The sequence below is a fragment of the Ambystoma mexicanum genome, chromosome 5p, assembly GCF_040938575.1.
Source record: "Ambystoma mexicanum isolate Mex_15411 chromosome 5p, UKY_AmexF1_1, whole genome shotgun sequence".
NCBI classification, from domain to species: Eukaryota; Metazoa; Chordata; class Amphibia; order Caudata; family Ambystomatidae; genus Ambystoma; species Ambystoma mexicanum.
Window position 1 is genome coordinate 589,868,836 of NC_090930.1, and position 20,169 is coordinate 589,889,004.

General features: G+C 48.2%; 1 protein-coding gene across 4 annotated transcripts in view; it reads right to left on the reverse strand.

Moving 5' to 3' along the window:
• The window catches only part of DIAPH2 (diaphanous related formin 2), a 5,141,990-nt gene that overhangs the window by 4,479,177 nt on the left and 642,644 nt on the right, over positions 1-20,169 (reverse strand). For all 4 annotated transcript variants that reach the window (XM_069612994.1, XM_069612992.1, XM_069612991.1 and 1 more), the window contains one exon: positions 14,172-14,276. In XM_069612994.1, coding sequence (XP_069469095.1) covers positions 14,172-14,276 — 105 coding nt within the window. The remainder of the gene's footprint in view (positions 1-14,171; positions 14,277-20,169) is intronic.

Genomic DNA, 20,169 nt, shown 5'->3' on the forward strand with positions numbered 1-20,169 from the left:
CCATCCACCACCACGGAAATAAGTGTTCCGTTAAGTCTGTCTGCACGGAAACCCCTCTGTTACCGGCAACACGAAACACCGCGAGCATCACAAATAGCGCGGACACGAAAACACTGCCAGAAAAATTGCGTTAAAACCGTGATCACGGTGGCGGTACCGCCGCCACCGCGAACCTGACGTTAAACACTGCCTGCTGAACTGAATCAGAGCACAGGCGCACCAAATCAGCCCAGCTGGACCTAGCAGCCCACTGGGAGCCTACAAAAAGGGCCACACCCAGCCCAACACAACACAGAACCATGCAGGCAGCAGCTCTAGTAGCACTGGGACTGGGCCTACTCAACCAACAGGCAGCACTGCACATGATGGCAGTAATGGCGCAGAGGAGGAGGAGGAGGCGGAGGAGGCGCAGGCGGCAACCAGCCAACCCTGCACCTATGGCAAACCACATTGTCCAGTCGGCCCTACCCCGCAGGCAGCCAGCAATACCACGCATCAGGGCCTCACCCTGGAACCTCACCCCAGGACAGATCCACACACTATACCTGCTGGACCGTGCAACAATACTGCACATCACCACCATGATTGAGGACATCAGCAGCCAAATTGACACCTCCACCGCCACCCCCCTCCCTCCTGAAGGTTGTGGCAGTACTGCATTTCCTTGGCACTGGAACCTATCAACACACGGTTGGTGAGCTGCACGGCATATCACAACCCTGTTTTTCAAAAATCCTGGTACAGGTACTGGATGCCCTGTTGCACCATGTGCCGCACCCTCCCCGAGGTCATTGCCACCAAGTTGGCCTTCCATGCCATAGCAGGCATGCCAAATTGCATAGGCGCAGTTGACTGCACCCACGTTGAGCTGACAGTACCATGTGCAATTGAGCTCGCAATAGGAAACAGTATCACTTGTTGAATGTACAGATGGTATGTGATGCCATGCAACTGATCACACACTGCTGCACATGTTTCCCAGGCTCAACCCATGACTCAATGGTACTGCGGAATTCCACGTTGCTACGGTACATGCAACGCTATGCCGGACAAAGCACATGGCTATTGGGTGAGTACAGCTGACAATGCACCAACCCTGTCGAAGTGGGGTGTGTTTGTCCAGGCCAATGAGCATTGTGAGTGTGCCGCTGTGACCGCACATGCATCACCCCCCTTCCATTTGCCAAATACACAGCGGATACCAAACATCACAAAGGAAGACATGACAGGTCACCACAATGTGCCCGTGCACACCCTGATACAGCCCATCCCGTCACTGTCACATGAACCTTGTACTGCAGACACCCACCCTCAAATGAAACACTGCCCTCAAAATGCACGAGATGCCTGTAAATGAGACGTTGTGCATTTACTACTTCAGTACAGTGGAGTCACTCTGCCATGTGTTGACAGCAGTGCACTGTAACATGCTCACAATCAAATGTCACCCGCAGGGCACAGTAGACATGCACGTTAATGTGTTGGCCCATATCCAGTTTCCGACATACATTCTGATGCCCAATATACACCTCCAAACACTGCATGGCACATATGCATGAATGAACAATGATACAAGATTGCACAGCATCAGATGAGTACATGATGCCACAGACACTGACATGTTCCCCCATCTACATCCCATGTAGGTGATGCCGGATATGCACTCACGCCATGGATGATGACACCTGAACGGAGACCAAGGAACAGGCATGAAGAGGCATACAATAGGGCACATGTCCGCACATGTGGAATGATTGAGAGGACATTCGGACTGCTGAAGGCACGTTTCCACTGTCTGAGCAGATCTGGCGGATCACTGCTGTACAGACCAGTGAAGACGGGTAAAATCATGCTCGTATGAGCCATGCTGCACAATATATGCCTGCGCAGGAACATCCCAATGCCACCAGACGCAGATGAGGAAGATGAAGATGGGGATGGGGATGGAGATGGGGATGGGGATGGAGATGGGGATGGGGATGGGGATGGGATGGCACCACCTCCCCCTGGGGGTCCAACTTGATGGCCAGAGAGCACGGGATGGCCTGATTCGCATTTACTTTTGAGACACAGCACATTCACAGCAATGCACGAACATGGTGACGACAATAAATGATTAGTCGCACTTTCAATGAAATGAACAATGTCCACACATGTATGTCTTAATTGCAAATGGTGATATATTGATGTAAACACAACAGGGAAGGAGGTGCATTGGTTAGGGAAGCTGTACACCCGAGTCCACCCACCACCCAAACGTACCCACCCCCACCCAGGCCCCATTGTTCAAACCCCCAAAACTACCTCCCCCACCACCCAAACGTACCCACCTCCACCCAGGCCCCATTGTTCAAACCCCCAAAACTACCTCCCCCACCACCCAAATGTGCCCACCCCTCTCACACCCTTCAAGTCCACGTGTGTCCTGCACTGCCCCACACACTTGCCATCACTTCCGTGTGCGCTTCTGTGCCTGTGCAACCTTGCCCGAGGGCCCCGTTAGTCTACTCGAGCGCCTCCTTGGACTGGCAGTAGTGGAGCTGGATGGGGTTCTGGTATTGGTGGCATCCGTGCCAGATTTGCCTGTTGCCCAATCAACATGGCCTCTATGAGCCTGGAGGTGTTGTCGTTACCCTCCTGCACATGGCGTGCAAGGGTGACTATTGTGCTTGCAATGCGTCCAATAGACCTTGATAGGCGACTCACTGAGGTGCTATAGCTCTCCCTCTGCAGCCTAGATTCCTCAAGCTGCCTCTCCACCAGCTGGGTGAGGGTAGCCTGCTGCTTTTATATGATGGCCGCCTCTCTGTTTCCTGTTTTGGCAATCATGGTATTTCCGGTTCCGTGTCTGTGGCGACGGAGGCGGACACAGGTTTTGCGTTACTTGTGGCAGCGCTATGTCCATTTCTGTGACTTTTTCCGTGATGGCGGTAACAACGTTTCCGCGTCCGTGTGGTGTGCGCGACCGACAACATGTAATCGGACGGTCTTTCCGCAACCTTGCGGACACGGAAATGTTTTTACCGCCGTCACAGATTTACTGCGATCCGGCCCTGGCAGGTTGTAATGAGGCCTACTGTCTCTTTCTCTGAAGAAGGTCTGGAACTTGAACTGCTGTTATGCCTCACTCACAGATCTCTGATGAAAATTCTACATGGGTACAAAAGGAAAGCAATCTATTCGTTCTCCTTCCTGTTAGCAATTTTTCTCCTTCATCTCCTCAGTCAGTGAGTGAGCAAGTGAGGGAGTCTGTCCCCTAGTGAGTATGTGTTGAACCTTTCATAGAACACACACCCAACCTTTTTTGAAGTGTGTATAATTTCCCCAATCTAAATGGTCAATGTATGTGATTGGACAGCATTCCAAAAGTGACATCACTAAAGACATATGCCTCTGCAGTCGTTGGGCATATTAATGAAGAGGGCAGTCCGATGGGAGTCACTTCTTAATACAGTTTCCCTTCCATTGCAGCGATCTCTAGCATTAAAAAAATTGCAACATACTGAAATAGTGAATTATACACGTATGACCATTTTACGGATTGGTTGACCGGATTTCTCTCTCTGACAGGAACCAAATGACATTTTTCATCATGATAGGTGCAGTGTTTAATGACTTACAGATGTTGTCTTATAACTTATTTATACTTTTCTGCACAAATTATGTTTTCCATGACAAAGCAACAGGCTTGTTACTACGGATGCTAGGACATATGTATACCTGGCATTCGCAGTCTCAGCACAACAAAATTCTCCTAATTTGCATAATAAAAATGACAAATTCCATTTTTATACCACCAAATAGAGTATTTCAAGAAGAACTTTTCAAAAAAAAAATGTACATTGTACGACATTCCGCTTAAGAATTATAAGCAAAATCATTTAAAAGGCATTTATTGTTCTCGGTTTACACATATTATATGGAGTTATTTTTGCTGTTGATCCATAGCTGAAAGTATAGTATTTATGACCCAGAGGCCTGGCAGAGGTCTTGTCCCTTGTAGTTTATTTTTGGGCAGGTTCATGACAGTAATTCCTTCCACTGTTCCTGGATCTGGAAGACTTTTGATAAACACTTGGTTTTTCCAGGTATCTTTTCCATCCTTCAGTGAAAGCCTAAGCGATTGAAATACCAGGTTGGATAAAACAGATCCATGCCATAAATAAGCCGCCTTAGAATTCATTACAAATTTGGCCTCTCTGCGACCTAGTCTCAGAGACAGTCATTCGCCCTGATTAGAAGTTTGCCTGACAGGAAAAAAGTGGCAGTAACAATGGTTACAGTAGCAAGTCTGCCGGAAGGGCTGTGAACTACCCGCAAGCCTGACCTGCCAGTAGTTCTGGGCCCTACCGGTAGATTTGTCACTGAAGCACCATTACTATGTCAGTGCTTCAGGGTTCCCATTCCGATGGGAATGGGAACATACCGGTTTTCCGACACCCATAATATCCCAGTATTTTTGGCTATCAGGTGGTGGAAATGGTAAGGCGAGTCTGCCGGTAACCCGCCGCTAGCTCCAGCGGGTTACCGGAATACTCGTAATGAGGGCCATTGGGCCTCATTATAACATTGCCGGTCCGGTAACAATGGTGCCAGTAGGCTAACCAGCAGCGTTGTTACCGGACCGGCAAAGTACAAGTTTGCGGCTGTGATGCCCTCCCACCCACCAGGTCTGACCTGGCAAGCAGAACGACAACCGCCCGCAGACTTCGACGGATGCACCAGCACTGTTGCACACAGTGCCGGTGCATCTGTCCTCCCCATTCCCATTGAGTCCTATGGGACTCAAATGGGAATGGGGAGTTACATTTTCTGGCGCCTGCCTTCAGGAACCACTGGTGTTGTAATGCCCTGGTGATTCTTCACTGCCAGGCACCGGTAAAAATAAATACCTCTGGCGGGAGCCTGACCTTTTTTCGGGCACAGACACCACCTGAGTTATAATGAGGCCCATTGGCTTTATTGCTGAATTCCAACTCCTTGATAGTGCAAGGCATATCAGTTATGTTATTTTACTTGGGGTTTTCTCCCCTCGCAGGACTCTCAAACTTAGGTGGCCTCTACACTGGGTACCTAATACGCATTTACTGTGTTACTGTTGCTCCGAAATTGTGGTAATCTAGGACTTTTTACTCCCCTCGCAGGACTCTCAAATTTAGGTGGCCTCTACACTGGGTACCTAATACGCATTTACTGTGTTACTGTTGCTCTGAAATTGTGGTAAACTAGGGCTTGCCGCTCATTCCTGTCTGCTTGCTCTCGTCTGTCTCCCCCCCCACTCCCTCCTTATTCCATGGTGCTCTCTATCTCGCCTATCTTCTCTAACTACTTCTCCATTGACTATCCTGCTCTCCTCACTAAATCTGGTAAGAAAAAGTTTAAAAAGGATATCCTGGTCTCCAACCCAGGCCTCCCTATCGCTGATGCCTACACTAGTGCCTCCTCCAAGGAAACTTACTGACATCCACTTTTTCGTGCCTTCCCCTGACCTATGGACCCTTCTTATGGTCTCTGTGCTCTCTCCCTTCTCCTCTTCTCCCATTAATGGTGGCACCTGTTGGGATGTCCTCTTGGCCCCCTTCCGCTCCTCTAAGGCCACCATTAATGTCTACGCTAATGGGACTGTCTTGGTCCAAGGCCCTCAGGCCAACCTCCACCTCTTTGATAGATGCTTCCCGCGCTTCATCAACTTCCTTTCCTCTCCTGCTGTCCCCTCTTCTCTGTCCTCGGCTACCTTGCCTCCACCCTCTCACCCTGCCCTCTCTCGGGCTCCTTCACCTCCACAGGGCGTGCCTCTGATCTGTACCCCTCCCCGGAAGTCCTTCAAGGATGGCAACCTTCTCCACATTGCCACTCTCAACTCTCGCTCTGCCGTCAAACATTCCTCTGATATCTGTCGCCTTCTTGAGGAACTGGACCTTGACATCCTCGGTCTCACTGAGACATGGTTCACGGCCAGCTCTGTCACCAGCTTTGACACACTCCTACTTGACGGTTACAAGATCCTCTCCTTGCCTAGGCCCAACCGTGCTGGGGGAGTGTGGCCCTTATCTTCCCTAAGTGGATTCCTGCCACTGTCACTCCTACGCAGACTTACTCCTCCTTTGAAAGCCTTGTCTGTCAACTCTCTCTCTCTCCTAGCCATTCCCTTACTGTGGCTACTATCTATCAGCCACCTGGTCAAATTTCCTCCTTCCTCTCTGAGTGGGCTGACCTCTCCTCCTCACTCCTGTCCTCAACCACTCAACTCCTCTTTCTTGGAGACTTCAACATCCACCTTGATGCCTCCTGTCCTCCCACTGGACTCTTTCGCGACCTCTGCGACTCTCTCTCACTCTCTATTCTCCCGTCTGGGCTGACCCATTCTGCAGGGAACACTCTTGATGCTCTGATCTCTTCTGACCTTCCCCTCTCTGTCCCTCTCTCCTGGAGTGATCACTTTCTCCTATCCTCCCACTTCACCTTCCCTACCCCACAGGCAAAGCCACCGTCATCACTGCCACCCACCTTCGCGGTCATCCGACCCATGAAGAGCGTGTCAGTTGAGGCTTTCGCTACCACCTTCTTGCCCCCCCGTTCCCTCTTCGGCTGACTCCCACCCTGACACAGCCCTCTCCACTCTCCACTCTGCTATATCTGATACTCTTGATATCCTTGCCCATGTCATGAGAAGCCGCCTGAAGCCTAAAACAAATGTAACTCCTGGTATGACTCGGATCTCGTCACCCTTAAACGCAAGTGCAGGGTGGCAGAGAGGAAATGGCGTGCTTCATGTTCATCCTCTGACAAACTGGCCTGCCGCCTGCTCCAAAGGCAATACCGGCTCTCCGTTCTCACCAAGAAGAGAGCCCTTATCCAAGCCTGTATCTCTGCGGCATCTAACAATTCGGCCGAACTCTTTAAAATCTGCAAGGAGCTGGCCAATCCTACTGCAGTCGCTACCTCTCCTGTCCCCTCCCAGGCCCTCTGCACGGCACTGGCCTCTCACTTCATTTCAAAAACTCAGGACGTCCTGTCCTCACTCTCCTCCTATCCCCCCCTCTATTCCCTGCTCTTCCTCTGGCCCTTCTGCAGCCAGCCCTCCTCCCTCCTTCTCTGCCTTTCACCTTTTTTCTGCTGATGAGGTTTCGAGACAAGTCCGATCTATGAAGGTCTCATCAAAACAGGTCCACCCCTGTACCTCCAAAACTATCAAGGACCACATCGACTCCTTGGCTCCTGCCCTGGCTGACTTCTGCAATCACTCCTTTGCCTCTGGATTCTTCCCATCCCGCCTGAAGCACTCCCTTGTGCACCCCCTTCTTAAGAAACCCTCTTCCAACCCCTCCTGCCCAGCTAACTATCGCCCAATCTCTATCACTCCCTTCCTGGGAAAGCTCCTGGAGAAACTAGCCATCTCCCAGCTTAATCTCCATGCTGAATCTGTTGGTAGTCTTCATGACCATCAGTCCGGCTTCAGAGCTGCAAGAAGCACGGAAACTGCTCTCCTGAACATCCGTGAGGCCTGTTCTCAAACCTTGACTCTAACACCCCTTGTGTTCTCATTTTGCTCGATCTCTCTTCTGCCTTCTGTCAACCACACCATCCTGCTCAACCGTCTCTGTGATAACCTGGGTATCACTGGTCAGGCTCTGGCGTGGCTGACCTCCTTCCTCTCCAATCGACCCTCCCAGGTCCAACTGGGGTCCTTCCTCTCTGACATCTTTTTCTCTACCTGTGGTGTCCCCCAGGGATCTAACCTCTCCCACTGGCTGTTCAGCCAGTATCTGGCACTCCTTGCTCACCACATCGCCACTCTCTGTCCCAACTTTCAGTGCTACGCGGATGATACCCAGCTCCTCTTTCCCTTCCCTCATCTCTGACTGTCTTTCTGCTATCCATGAATGGTGTGCCGCCAACGACCTCTGCCTTAATGCCAGTAAGACTGAGATTCTACTCATCGGCACACCCACTCCCTCCTTCCCTGCAGCTCTCTGGCCGGCCTCCCTTTGCCCTCTCCCTGCTGTAACTACCTGCAAGGCAAAAAACCTCGGGGTCATCTTCGACTCCACACTCTCTTTCTCTCCTCACATATCTGACGTCTCTAAGAAGTCACACTACCAGCTACACCTCCTCAGAGGTATCCTTCCTTTCCTCTCCTTCCCCCAGAAGCTCACTGTCTCTAGAGCCCTGGTTCTCTCGAAGCTGGACTACTGTAACATCCTCTATCTAAATCTTCCTATCTCTACTCTCCGCCCTTTGCAACTCATCCAGAACAGGACTGCAAGACTTGTCCTTGGCCTCAAGCCCAGGGACCGTATCTCTCCAGGACTGAAATCACTACACTGGCTCCCAGTGGCTGCGAGGATTAAGTTCAAAACCCTCTGCATTGTCCACAAGGCCTTCTGGGGCCTTGGGCCAAAATACCTTCAACTCTCTCTTCCTAAATATCTTCCTTCTCAAGCTCTTCATCCACCTCCAACTCCCTCAGAGTCAGCCGCTTCTCCAAGCAAAGGGTTGGGGGTAGATCTCTCTCCGCAGCAGGGGCCTCCCTCTGGAACAGCCTTCCTGCCTCCCGGAAACTTGAGGAGAACCATCTCCGGTTCCGGAAGCACCTCAAAACCTTCCTCTTTGCCTCCGCTTTCTCTCACTCTCTCCCCTGCTAAAATCAGCAAACCTGCACTGAATCTGCAACTGGGCCACTCAACGATCTCGGTCCTTGGCCCAGCCACTCTTCCCTGCACTACGGGACTGTCTCTGTATCCTACAGCCCCTCCTCCCGGCACTTACCTTGCACTTGCCACCAGCTGGCCCTATTATTTATCTTGTATTCTACTAACCATGTACTGCATTTTCCCCTCTCCCCTTCCCCTTGGACTTTTCCCTTTCCCCTCTACCCTTGCACTTGCGCGATCTGAATGACACCTGGCCTAGTAGGATCGTTGTCTGTCTCTCCCTGTCCCTCCCCCTGCCTCGTCGCGCCTTGAAACACTTGTGTATAGGTACGTCACAAATGCCATATCATATCATATCAGATGTCAGACGTCAGTCTTGGTTGGTTTTATTTAATGTAGTGTGTTTCACAATTGCAGCTTTTAAATATACATGTTCCTGCTCCCCTTGTCTTAACATTTTCCACGAAGATGGCAGTTAATCGATTGTATTGGATTCTCAAACAAATTCCTATCGAAGGTTCACATTTTCAACATCTGTAGGTATCCTAATCCTAACTCTTCACTTCTGTGAAGGATAATAGAACCAACAGCAGCATCAAATGCAAATTCATTTTCCTCTGTCACTTTATAATGCAGTAATGGTCACATTGGAATGAGCAAGTCTACGGTTTCATAAAACGTGCACAGTGCTTTCTTTGTCCGTGGAAAAGATTGACTCTTCACTGGTCACTATATGTTGATTTTAGGGGTCTTGAAAATATTGCACATTTTGCTTGCACATGTCTAAATTCTGTGCACAGGCCACAGTTTACATGTTTGTTTTTAACATGGCACCTTGCTCTGCATCTTTTCTTAGAATTAGATTGCTATACAGTAGGGCCTGGAAAACCTGGTCAGGAGTCTGATCCTGTCAAAGGAGGGGATGGGAACCCCTCTCATCTTGGGACAAGAGGCCTACCAGGGTGTTTGACAGAACCACTCCAGACCTTGCTGTGGGATGAGGATGTTGGATGCGGTGCACCTTCTGCCCCCCCAACACACATTTGCCTGGCTTCAACTGCAGAGTACCACTATTGATCATCCCAGGCCTGCTGCATAACATGCTGTCAATATTTTCTCCCTTCCCTTTCAGTACCACCAAGACCAAAATTCCCTGTAGAGTGGTTGGCACATACAGCCCACCAGCAAGAGATGTGGCAGTGAATATCAAGGTGGCAGAAAGTTGGTCAGTGCAGGCCAGAAATCCAGATTCTTATCTGACACCAAATGTCAGAAATTTACTTTTGCAGGAGCAGGCTGTCAATTCAGGACATCAGCAGATCAGCGTTCAAAGAGGGATGGGGCTTAAATGGTGCTTTATTGTTTTACATATTTATAACCAAGCCCATGGAGGAAAGCAAGGCAGTGGTTGGTCCAGTGAACCAGCATAGAATGCATGCCAATGGGATGGAAGGAATAAAAAGGCATGGGAAGATCATGGGAGTGTGGTTTGTTCAGCTGAGAAGTTGGACCGGAGACCAGGTCGAAGAAAGATGGAGGAGTGAAGCATGGTAGAAACTTCAGAAGAGTGCGTGCATGGTATGGTAATGATTGGTGAGAGAAACTGGTACTTGGGTTTTAGATTTTTAATAGTAGGTGAGGCGAGTGAGGCTAAATTGGAGTGTAGGGAGTAAATGAAGCTGAATTAGAGAGGTGATTGAAAGAGTGAAACGAGATGAAAGAGAAGGAGGGGTGTAGAGTGGAAAGAGGGAAGAGGAGAGTAGTGAAGTGTAGAATAGAGTGTAATTAGGAGTGGACATGACATGCAAGAACATCAGAAGGAGAGAGAAGAGAAAGGGAAAGAAAAAGGAGAGTGGGAGGAAGAGAAGGGAGGATAGTAGAAGGAAGGTAAAGGAAAGAATGGACATCAGGGCAAGGAGTGTAAGACTCAGAGGTAATGATTAAGTGAGATGTGTGTGGGTGGAAGCTGCAATTCCTCATACGATTATTCTTGTGGGACCCCAAGATAAGTTCAACCTAGAAGGTGTAAAAAAGATGTGGTGTTCACCTTTAGGCAATCAACACTAGCCAGCCAGATCCTAGATAGTATGTGTTCCCATTCCATAGTGTATATCCACAAAAGTAATGTGTGGACAGTTTTAAATTAATCTGAACCACTGACATTGCTCTGGGCAATCTTCCACACCACCATTTTTTGCTTGCCTGTGTCTTTGCAAAAGGGGTCCAGCCACATGCAAATCAGTCAGGTAGTGCGCCCAGCCCGAACTGCTAGGCCAGGTGCCCTCTGCACAGAAACACAACCTTTCCACTACATGATGTGGCCTTGTTGGGCCTCATCAGTGAGGGGCAGCTTGGTTGTATGGCACATCGAGCAAGGGACCCACATCTGGGCATATCCTCTCTCATACAGTGAGGTGGCAAACTATCACCCAAAAAGTGCCAGTGGAAAGGGGTTCAGCCATATGCAAATAAGTCGGGTGCTTCCACCAATGAGAGCAGCCCAGCCCAAACGACCAGGCCCTGTCCCCTTTCCACGGAAACACGAGCAACCTGTGGAAAGCCAGAAGGAGGACTCAGACCATTAGACATAGGTTTCAAGTAACTTCATTCAATCTATTTCCAAAGGGGAGTTCACTAAACCAGGGTGCCCATAAATAGTCAAAATAAAAATAATCCTCCATCCAAACCTATCCACTAAACTGGCCCTACCACTTAGAAAAGAGTAAAAGAAAATATGTTCGATTGCCCTGCGCTCAGTGTTGGTGACTGCAATATTTCTCGGGTGTCTCAGGAATTTCTCCTAGTTCTGGATTCAGCAATTCAACGGTGGTTCTTATTTCACATCTCAAATTTCCAAAGCTCAAAAACAAAAACAAAAAGTCTTAAGCACCAGTAAAAACCAAATGCCAAAAAGTCATTAGATGGAGCAAGATTTCCCTAATCCCTCTCAATCATTTGTGTGAGTATCGCCCCATTTGGTTCAGGTATTGGGTGCTTCGCTTGGTTTATTGGGCCCCTCTGGCTCCTCCCAATCACTCACTTGGCACTCTGGGCTATCGGTAACCCTTCTCTTCTTGACCCTTCTGACGGTATCCTATTTGGGTATCCCAGGCTCCCACAACCCTTCTCTTTGTCTCGTTCACTCGATCTTTCCGGACCTTTGTGGCCCTAAAAGGAGACTATTTAGTATGTGATGACATCACTCGCGCATGTTCCTCTGTCACTGGGAACAAGATGGCTGCAGCTGGGATATGAAACTGCCAGTGCAAGTAATAAAGTAAAAGCTATTGTGTTTGTCAGTGTTTGGTCGATTTGCGCTATAGCAATGACCCTCACTTATACCAGGGGCCTGTCAGCCATTGGTTGCTGTTCTGGATAGATAATTGGCTGGCTCGGTGTACCCCGCAGACCACCTTTCTGCTATAAAAAGGTGTCCACGGCAGTGCTGTGGATAATTATCAATTACTATTACTCACATGCAGCAATTTCTCCAACTCTTAAAGATGGATGGAGAGCTGCAGGCACCGTTTGACTTCACTTGTGGCATGGCATGGCATGGCACGGAGTGCTCGTCAACCCACTTGGTAACTATTCCAAACAGAGTCGTTTAATCAAAAGTTGAAGAATGCACATATCGTCAGTTTTGGCAACAGCCCCGAGCCCAGTTTACACAAGGAATCACAGGCAAACATGCCTGAGAGTGCCAATTGATCTCAAGGAGAACATTCTTGAGTTTGAGCCAACATCAGCAGCGTTTTCACTGAAGTATTTCTATAATTGAAACAACATTTTTCATAAATATATGCCAATAAATGATTTAACGCTGAAGTCCCTAGTGCCTGTAACATTTGGTTATACTTGCAGTACTCTTAATAACATCATCTGTTTGAATGTATACAGGACATACAGTGAAAAGATGCTGAGACTATGAATCAGCCGGTTCAGTGCTTAGGATTCATACGTTTTGAAGATATGCGTTTCTCTGAACTGCATTTTACAGGACCATATGACGTAATTAAATGGTCTTGCCAAGAAGTATCAGTGAATGGTCTGAGCATCAGGGTCCTCATTGCAGAAATGTGGAACTTGTGCAATTTTGCACGGTAAGCACACGCCAGCAAAAATTGCCCTAATGAAGAAAACATTTGTTCAATGCATGTTTACATCAAGGCAAGGTTAGGGCCTAGTGCTACTGCCATATGTATTAGCACGGGAGCAGACACTGCCCTTGCGCCAACCTAACACTGAAAGAAACCCCTTTTGAACTGCGGCATGTTATCCTCCAATATTAAAAAACATCAACTTGTACCATGCAAAGTTTCTATAAATATGCACTTTTGTACTAGGGCAATATGTGCTCTAGTTGTGCTCTAGTGCGAAAACATAGCAGCACCAGGGAAAACGTTCCCTAGTGTAAATAACTATTAAAACTATTGGGTTTCTAGTGCAGTTATGAGAAGGGCAAACACTACTCTAGCACAAACATAGGTTCTTTCAATGTATTTTTGCACAGAGGTAAACCTAAAAAAATATGACACAGGTAATCCTTGATCTGGTGCAAACATGCAAGGAGAGAATTGTTTTTTTGAATTTATGGTACTTTTTGCCTGAGTCATTATTGAATTAGCACAGATGCAAATGTTCTATAATAGGCCTAATTCTTAATAAAACATTGCAATATTCCATATACACTTCAGACCAGATTTATATTCAGATAGTGTGTGTGTTAGCCAGCTGTAAAATGGTTAAAATGCCCATTTTGACATGGGCAACCTCAACCACACATGAGATTATGCCAAAGGTATCTTAATTCATGTGTGATATTTTCACGTTGATTTCCTAAGGTACAGTCAGCTTCTCACGTGATTCCAATAAGCCACAGAGAAAAGACGCACCCAATTCGAAGGATTAGCCAAGTGAGGAAATGGGCCTCATTACAACCCTGCCGGTCTGGTAACAACGGTGCCGGTAGGTGTACCATTGGCAGAGTAAAAGTTTGCGGGCCGGGTGCCTTTCCACCCTCCAGGTCTGACCTGGCCGACGGAAAGGCACCAGCTCGCAGACTTTTACGGTAGCACCAGTGCCGTTATGAATGGTGCCGGATCTACCGTCCTCCCCATTCCCATTGCGTCCTATGGGATTCAAACCGGAATGGGGAGTTACTTTTTCGCTGTAAAAAACATGACTCCGCCGGCAGCCGTACTGTTTTTACCAGCACGGCTACTGCCGGGGTCGTAATGAGGACCAGTGTCTACTAAAGTCTTGGCATTTTACAGAGGGCAAGTGTCATGCTTCGGATTACTGAACTGTTGTGAGACGCGTACTCTTTTCTGATGGAGAATCTATGCACAACTGACGGTCCGTCCAAGTCCATGATGGGAGGAATGCTTGATGCAGACTGAAGGGGATACATTGCGTCAGAGGCGCGCGCTGCCAGGGCTCCCACTCTAAGTAGCAGGAAGCAGAACATGAAAGCTTATCCACTTAGGATTTAGAAAGCTGCTCGTAGTTACTTACAGATTTGGCAGTGGCAGAAATGTACTGAACGACCATTTCACGTTTCGTGGCCAAGTCCTTTTGCCTCAGCGGAGCCTTGCGCTCTTCACTCAAATTCATGTCTTCCTAATCATACAAAAGCCAAAAGAGAGGATTATTATTTTACGCAAATGGCGTCGTTTTTCCAACATAATGATGTTTTAACATGTGCATAACAAAAATAAACAAACAAACGAATGTTAGCAGTGTACCATTGTAACCATGTTCGACACATGCAGAAAGTGTAGAGAGTGGCTTGATTTCGCTTCTGCAAGTTTCTGTCATGCCATTGTTGCCATGTTTTGCTGTAAAGCCACATAATATAGAAAAGTATCATGCATGCATGCCAAAAAAGATATGTACAAAAATGGGGGGAAAAAGTTGCATTTTCACACCGAGTACCAAAATCCCAAAAAGGGCTTGCTAGTCATAAACCGGCAACATGATCTTAAAATAAGCAAATGCCTTCCTGTTTGTATGCAGAGTATCACCCTTACTCCAGATTGAAATCAATTCTACATCTGTGCATGCTCACACACTGTGTTCCTTAATTGGGACATACACCTGTGGGAAATGCCGTACAACAAAGATTCTTTCATTGCACAAGATAACTAATGTGTGCATTAGGCTTATTGGCTTCTGAAGCTCTGCTCTTGGTGAACACTATAGGGACGTCATTTCACCACAATTCCAAGTAGCAAAAATGACATCAAACGACCCTTGATCTTTGATGACATCGCAGGAAGTGATGTCATTTGACCCCCACCTTCAAGTGACATCACGGGATGCGATGGAAGACAACCTTTCACCCCTTGACAAAACAGGAAATGGCATCACATAGGATTGTTTCTAAGTAAACTATACAAAATATGGGTACGATATCACTGTAAAGTGATGTACATTTCATACAAGAATGGATCACCATATGTATTGTTAATATGAGTGCATATAGGCCCATATTACCAAATTACAGTGAATGCAAGCAGACGTCCAAAGCCAAACGATAATAATGTGTTGTTAAATAGCACTTAAGTTTAAGCGCTTCATATAGAACAAATATGCATACAATATCACCCAACCTGTGTTGATACTCATTTATCAACATCAGCAGGATGAAAGGCTGAGTTGACCTTGCCGAGAGTTGAACCTGCACCCTGCAGATCACACACACACATTGCAGCAGCGGGCGCTGAACCCACTGAGCCATTTTACTGGCTATAGCTATCAGAAAACAAGCCACTCCAGAAACAAAGAGCCACATGCAGCTGGACACAGCCCAGGGGCCTCAATTTAAAAAAGGGGGGTAGCAAGGGAGACCTCAGAGTTTGCAGGTGCGACCCCTGGCAACCCCTAACTGATGTCCCTGGAACACTAGAACACACCTTTAAGGGTAAACCCTGCATTCTTTTATATTGCATTGTGTTCATCAGGTACATGACATGAGGCTATAGTGGGTGTCCGAGATGCCCATTTGATCACGTGAGGCGTTTATTAACAAGGACGAGGTGATGTGCTGAGTTGACTATTGCCCAAACGACAAAATCTCAACACTTGTTTAAGAGGTTTTCACATAAGTGTTGAGTCCTGCGGTCAAATCGCATTATGCAGGATATCTGTCCTCCTAAACTGTATGGAATGATGCCTGTAGACAAATATTTCTAGAATGCATACAAGACACTAATGGTTTTTGCGTCTTCGAACGGCCTAAAATCTTGGTAAGGTGTTATTAAGGGGTGAGCACATGGGGAACATGACCAGGAACCCTAACTGTTCGCTTATACAAAAAAAGTCTCTGCACAGATTTTCCCAAACATAAATAACACGCTATGATATGTATTTGGAGAGTAAATTATCAGTTACAATAGTCATAGTAGAAATACATAATACGTACCATGGAGTGGTTATTTCAGGTGCAGATAATTCTAATTATATAATGGCCCTGAATAACAAACTAAAAGCAATGATATTCCAAGCATTAATAATCCAAGTTAAATATGGGAAATTTTCCATTAAACCAGTACTGACCTATTTCTCACAAAAGGTTACGACGGTCCTACTATATGGTTCTGAAACCAAACCGGTTATTGCTGGTAATATGTGGAATTGGGTGGAAGGCAGGTATTGGAAGCAAATTCTGAGCCTGCCAATGACCACGCCCATTGCGTGGATTAGAACGGAACTGGGGCTGCTATAATTACATGCAAGATACTTATGGCAGGTCAATGCCCTTTTCCGGAAATGTATACTTGCCTTAAATTCACTGAAGCTGATAAATGCTTTGGCTGATTTCGTCTTTGGAACACATGATTATTTAATATGTAAGTGGCGAGATTTGTTTATCATTTCCCTTGCTGAAGCTGGTGTATCTCTGGATGACCTTTTAACAAACCCAGTCAGGGTTAAAACTAAATTATTCCAACTTGATTGGCAGAATACACAAGATACATGTATCTCATATCGAGACTTTCCAAAAAATGTGTTTTTACACAAAAAAGCCAGCCAGTTGGAACTATATCTCCAGAAGTCACCTTCACCCATACACAGATCAGAGTTTATGAGACTAAGATTTAATCTCTGGCCAACCAGGGATCTCTTAGCCAAACATGGAATGATACCACATGGAAACAACTTTTGTCGGTTTTGTAAAGAGGTAAAGGAACCAGACACTATACGCCACTTGATATCAGAATGTGTGACTGTGAGGTGGGACCCGGAGTGGAGGGGGTGCCGGGAGGGGTAGCGGGACTCCACGGGGTCACGGCAGCAGCCGACCAAGATGCGGAAAGCGCAGCCCCATCCCACCCGTCCTCCCCGGGACTCTACAGGATCGCGGCAACAGGCCGCGAGACGGGAAGCGCGACCCCCTCCCACCCAGCCTTACCTGAACCCGCCAGGGGTAACAAAGGGGCTTGCAGCCCGGGATCCGGGTTGATGGCGGCGAGCCCGCGGGGAGCACGGGTGGTCGCAGAGAGCCGGCCCACACGGCCCGCCAAGCGTCTCTCACCGCCAGGAAGGGAGAGGAGGGAGAGACGGCTTGCTCGGCGAGGCGGTCCGCTCTGGACGGGCCGCGTGCACGAGCCCACATGGCGGGAGGGAGAGACTTCCAAAGGGGGGAGGGACTCACGGGATGGAGTTGCCTGGGAGCGGGTCTCTCCTGGCAGGCAGCGGAATCAGGCACTTTGGGAAGCAACGGCAGCCTTTAAAGGAGGCGGGACATGGCAATACCAGCCAATGGGAAGCCAGATTGACAGGGGAGGTTTCCATTGGGGGGGAAGCAAGTCACTCAGATCACATAAAAGCCTGGGAACTAATCCAGCGTTTGTTGTTGATTTTCCTAGTCATACGAAGAGGACGAGGAGAGAAGGAACAACTGGTGGGCCTATCCGGACACCAAGGAGACTTAGGAGGGTTTAAGTCACGTCCCTGGAAGGCTGCCTAAGAGTGAAGTAACTCTCAAGGAGTTCGTGGACTATACTTTCTTTAGTTTAAAATCACAAGAAATAACGTATTATTTCAGCAACCCAAACCCGGTCCGGGTCTTGATTTCTACATTGGCGACGAAGGTGGGATTTGCGACAACGCGATGGAGACCCTAATTAAAACCCTGACGGATGGCCAACAGCAGTTGCAGCAATTAATACAGCTGCAAACGCAACAGGCAGTGGCTGAACGCAACAGGCAGTGGCTGACCGCCAGGCGTTCCAGCAAGCCATCCAATTACAGGGCACCCTACAGACCACGGCCCAGGACAAACATGAGAACATTATCAGGCTCACAGATGCAGTGGCCAGCACGAGGAACCAACCCATGGTGCCATCCACCCTGCTCCAGAAGTACAAGGAGGGAGAGGATCCAGCCTTTTTCTTCACAAGTTTTGAGAGGATTGCAAGAGATGCGCAATGGCCGCCTGAGCGCTGGGGACAGTATGTTGCTCCCTTGTTATCTGGGGTAATGCAGGGTGCATATCAGGCTGTGAACCCCAATGGTAACACTCCATATGGGGAAATTAAAGCAGCCGTACTGGACCGTCTAGGCCTGGATGAGGAGGCCTATCGCCTTCAGCTAAGAGACACCAAGTTAAGAAATGGAGAGAGTCCCAGGCATTTATATTAGCGCATTAAAGATCTGACGGAGAAGTGGATGCAGTCCCCCACACCAGCCAACCAACCCCTCCTGGATAAGATAATCCTGGAACAGTTCATAGAAGCCTTGCCGGGCCCAATGCAGAGATGGGTTAGGCAACAACACAGGCCTACGTTGGCAGAAGCTGTGGACATTGCGTCGGCTTACCAAAAGGCCGGGTATAGTCGCTTCCCCTCAACAAGTATACCAGGAAGGATGGCATTGCCAAGCATTGAACATCAGGTACAAAAAGGCCCAAAAATGGCGCACACCAGAGGGAGGCAACCAGAGGAGGTTTTCAGGAAACCAGAAGAAAGTAAGACTGGATACGAGGAGAAACAGTCACCCATAATCCCGGGAGTTCGACAACCCCAGTGCTTTGAGTGTGGTGAATGGGGTCACATTGCCCGATTTTGCCCCAGAAGGAAGACCACAGAGCCGATGGAAATTGGCTATATGAAGCCACATCCGGAAGTACGTAGCCCTGGTCCATACATCGTGGATATAAGGGTGGATGGATGACCGACCCGGGTGCTGCTGGATAGCGGAAGTCGACAAACAGCCATATCTCCCACCGTGAGTAATAACCCTAATTCACCTAACATTTCTATACCGATAAAGTGTATACATGGGGACATTAAAACATACCCGATGAGAGAGGTACAGATAGAGGTGAATCATGAAACCACTCAATTAAAGGCTGCCGTCCTTCCTACCCTACCCACCCCAGTGGTCCTGGGAACAGACCTGCCCCACTTTGGTAAAGCACTAGATGAAGAAAGAGCGAAGAGTAACAGAACCACGAACATAGGTGACTCTAGAAACCCTCCCGGACATAAATGGCGGAATAGACTAGAGTGGTGCCAAGCCAGTTACATGACCCGACCCATTAACTGGCAACCCGAGGATCATGAGGACTCCCTGAGGGGGGAAACCCTAACTGATCCCACCCGTCGGGAAGCCTGTGAGAGAGCGGCCAATGAGAAAGATCCAGACGTAACAAAAGGTCCTGGCTTTCTGTTCCGTCACAGACTATTGTACTGAAAATATAAGGCGGACGATGGGACTGTAAAGGAACAATTGGTATTACCAAAACCCCATAGAATGGTCATAATGCAACTGGCACACAACCACCCCTGTGGCGGACATATGGCCTCCCTGAAAACGCAGCAAAACATCCTGAGACGGTTCTACTGGCCAGGCATATACGGTGAAGTAGCCCAGTTCTGTAAAGCGTGCCCCACTTGCCAGCTAACAAGTGGCGTCTTACCAGCAAAAGCCCCTTTGCAGAAGATGCCCCTTATTAACGTTCCTTTCCAGCGGATAGGCATGGACATCGTTGGACCAAAAGAACCTGCATCCCGTGGATACAAGTATCTACTAGTCATTGTTGACTATGCTACGCGGTATCCAGAGGCATTTCCCTTGAAGGGAACATCAGCCCGACAACTGTGCAATCAGCTCATTCCCTTCTTCGCAAGAGTGGGGTTACCCTCGGAAATTATCACCGACCAAGGGACAAATTTTATGTCCACCTTACTTCGGCAGGTATGCGAAAGACTGCAGATACATCAGTTACGCACCTCGGTATACCATCCTCAGACTGATGGCCTTGTCGAAAGGTACAACAAGAAGATCAAGAAAATGATACGGAGAGTGACCGGGTCAGATGGGAAGAACTGGGACCGCATATTGCCCTTGGTCTTGATGGTATTACGCGACACCCCACAGTCGTCTACCGTTTTTTCTCCATTTGAGCTCCTTTTCGGAAGACAACCCTGAACCATCTTGGATCTTGTAAAAGAAGAATGGGAGACTTCGGATGAGATCTCTTTAACAGAGTACACCGAAGAGTTGA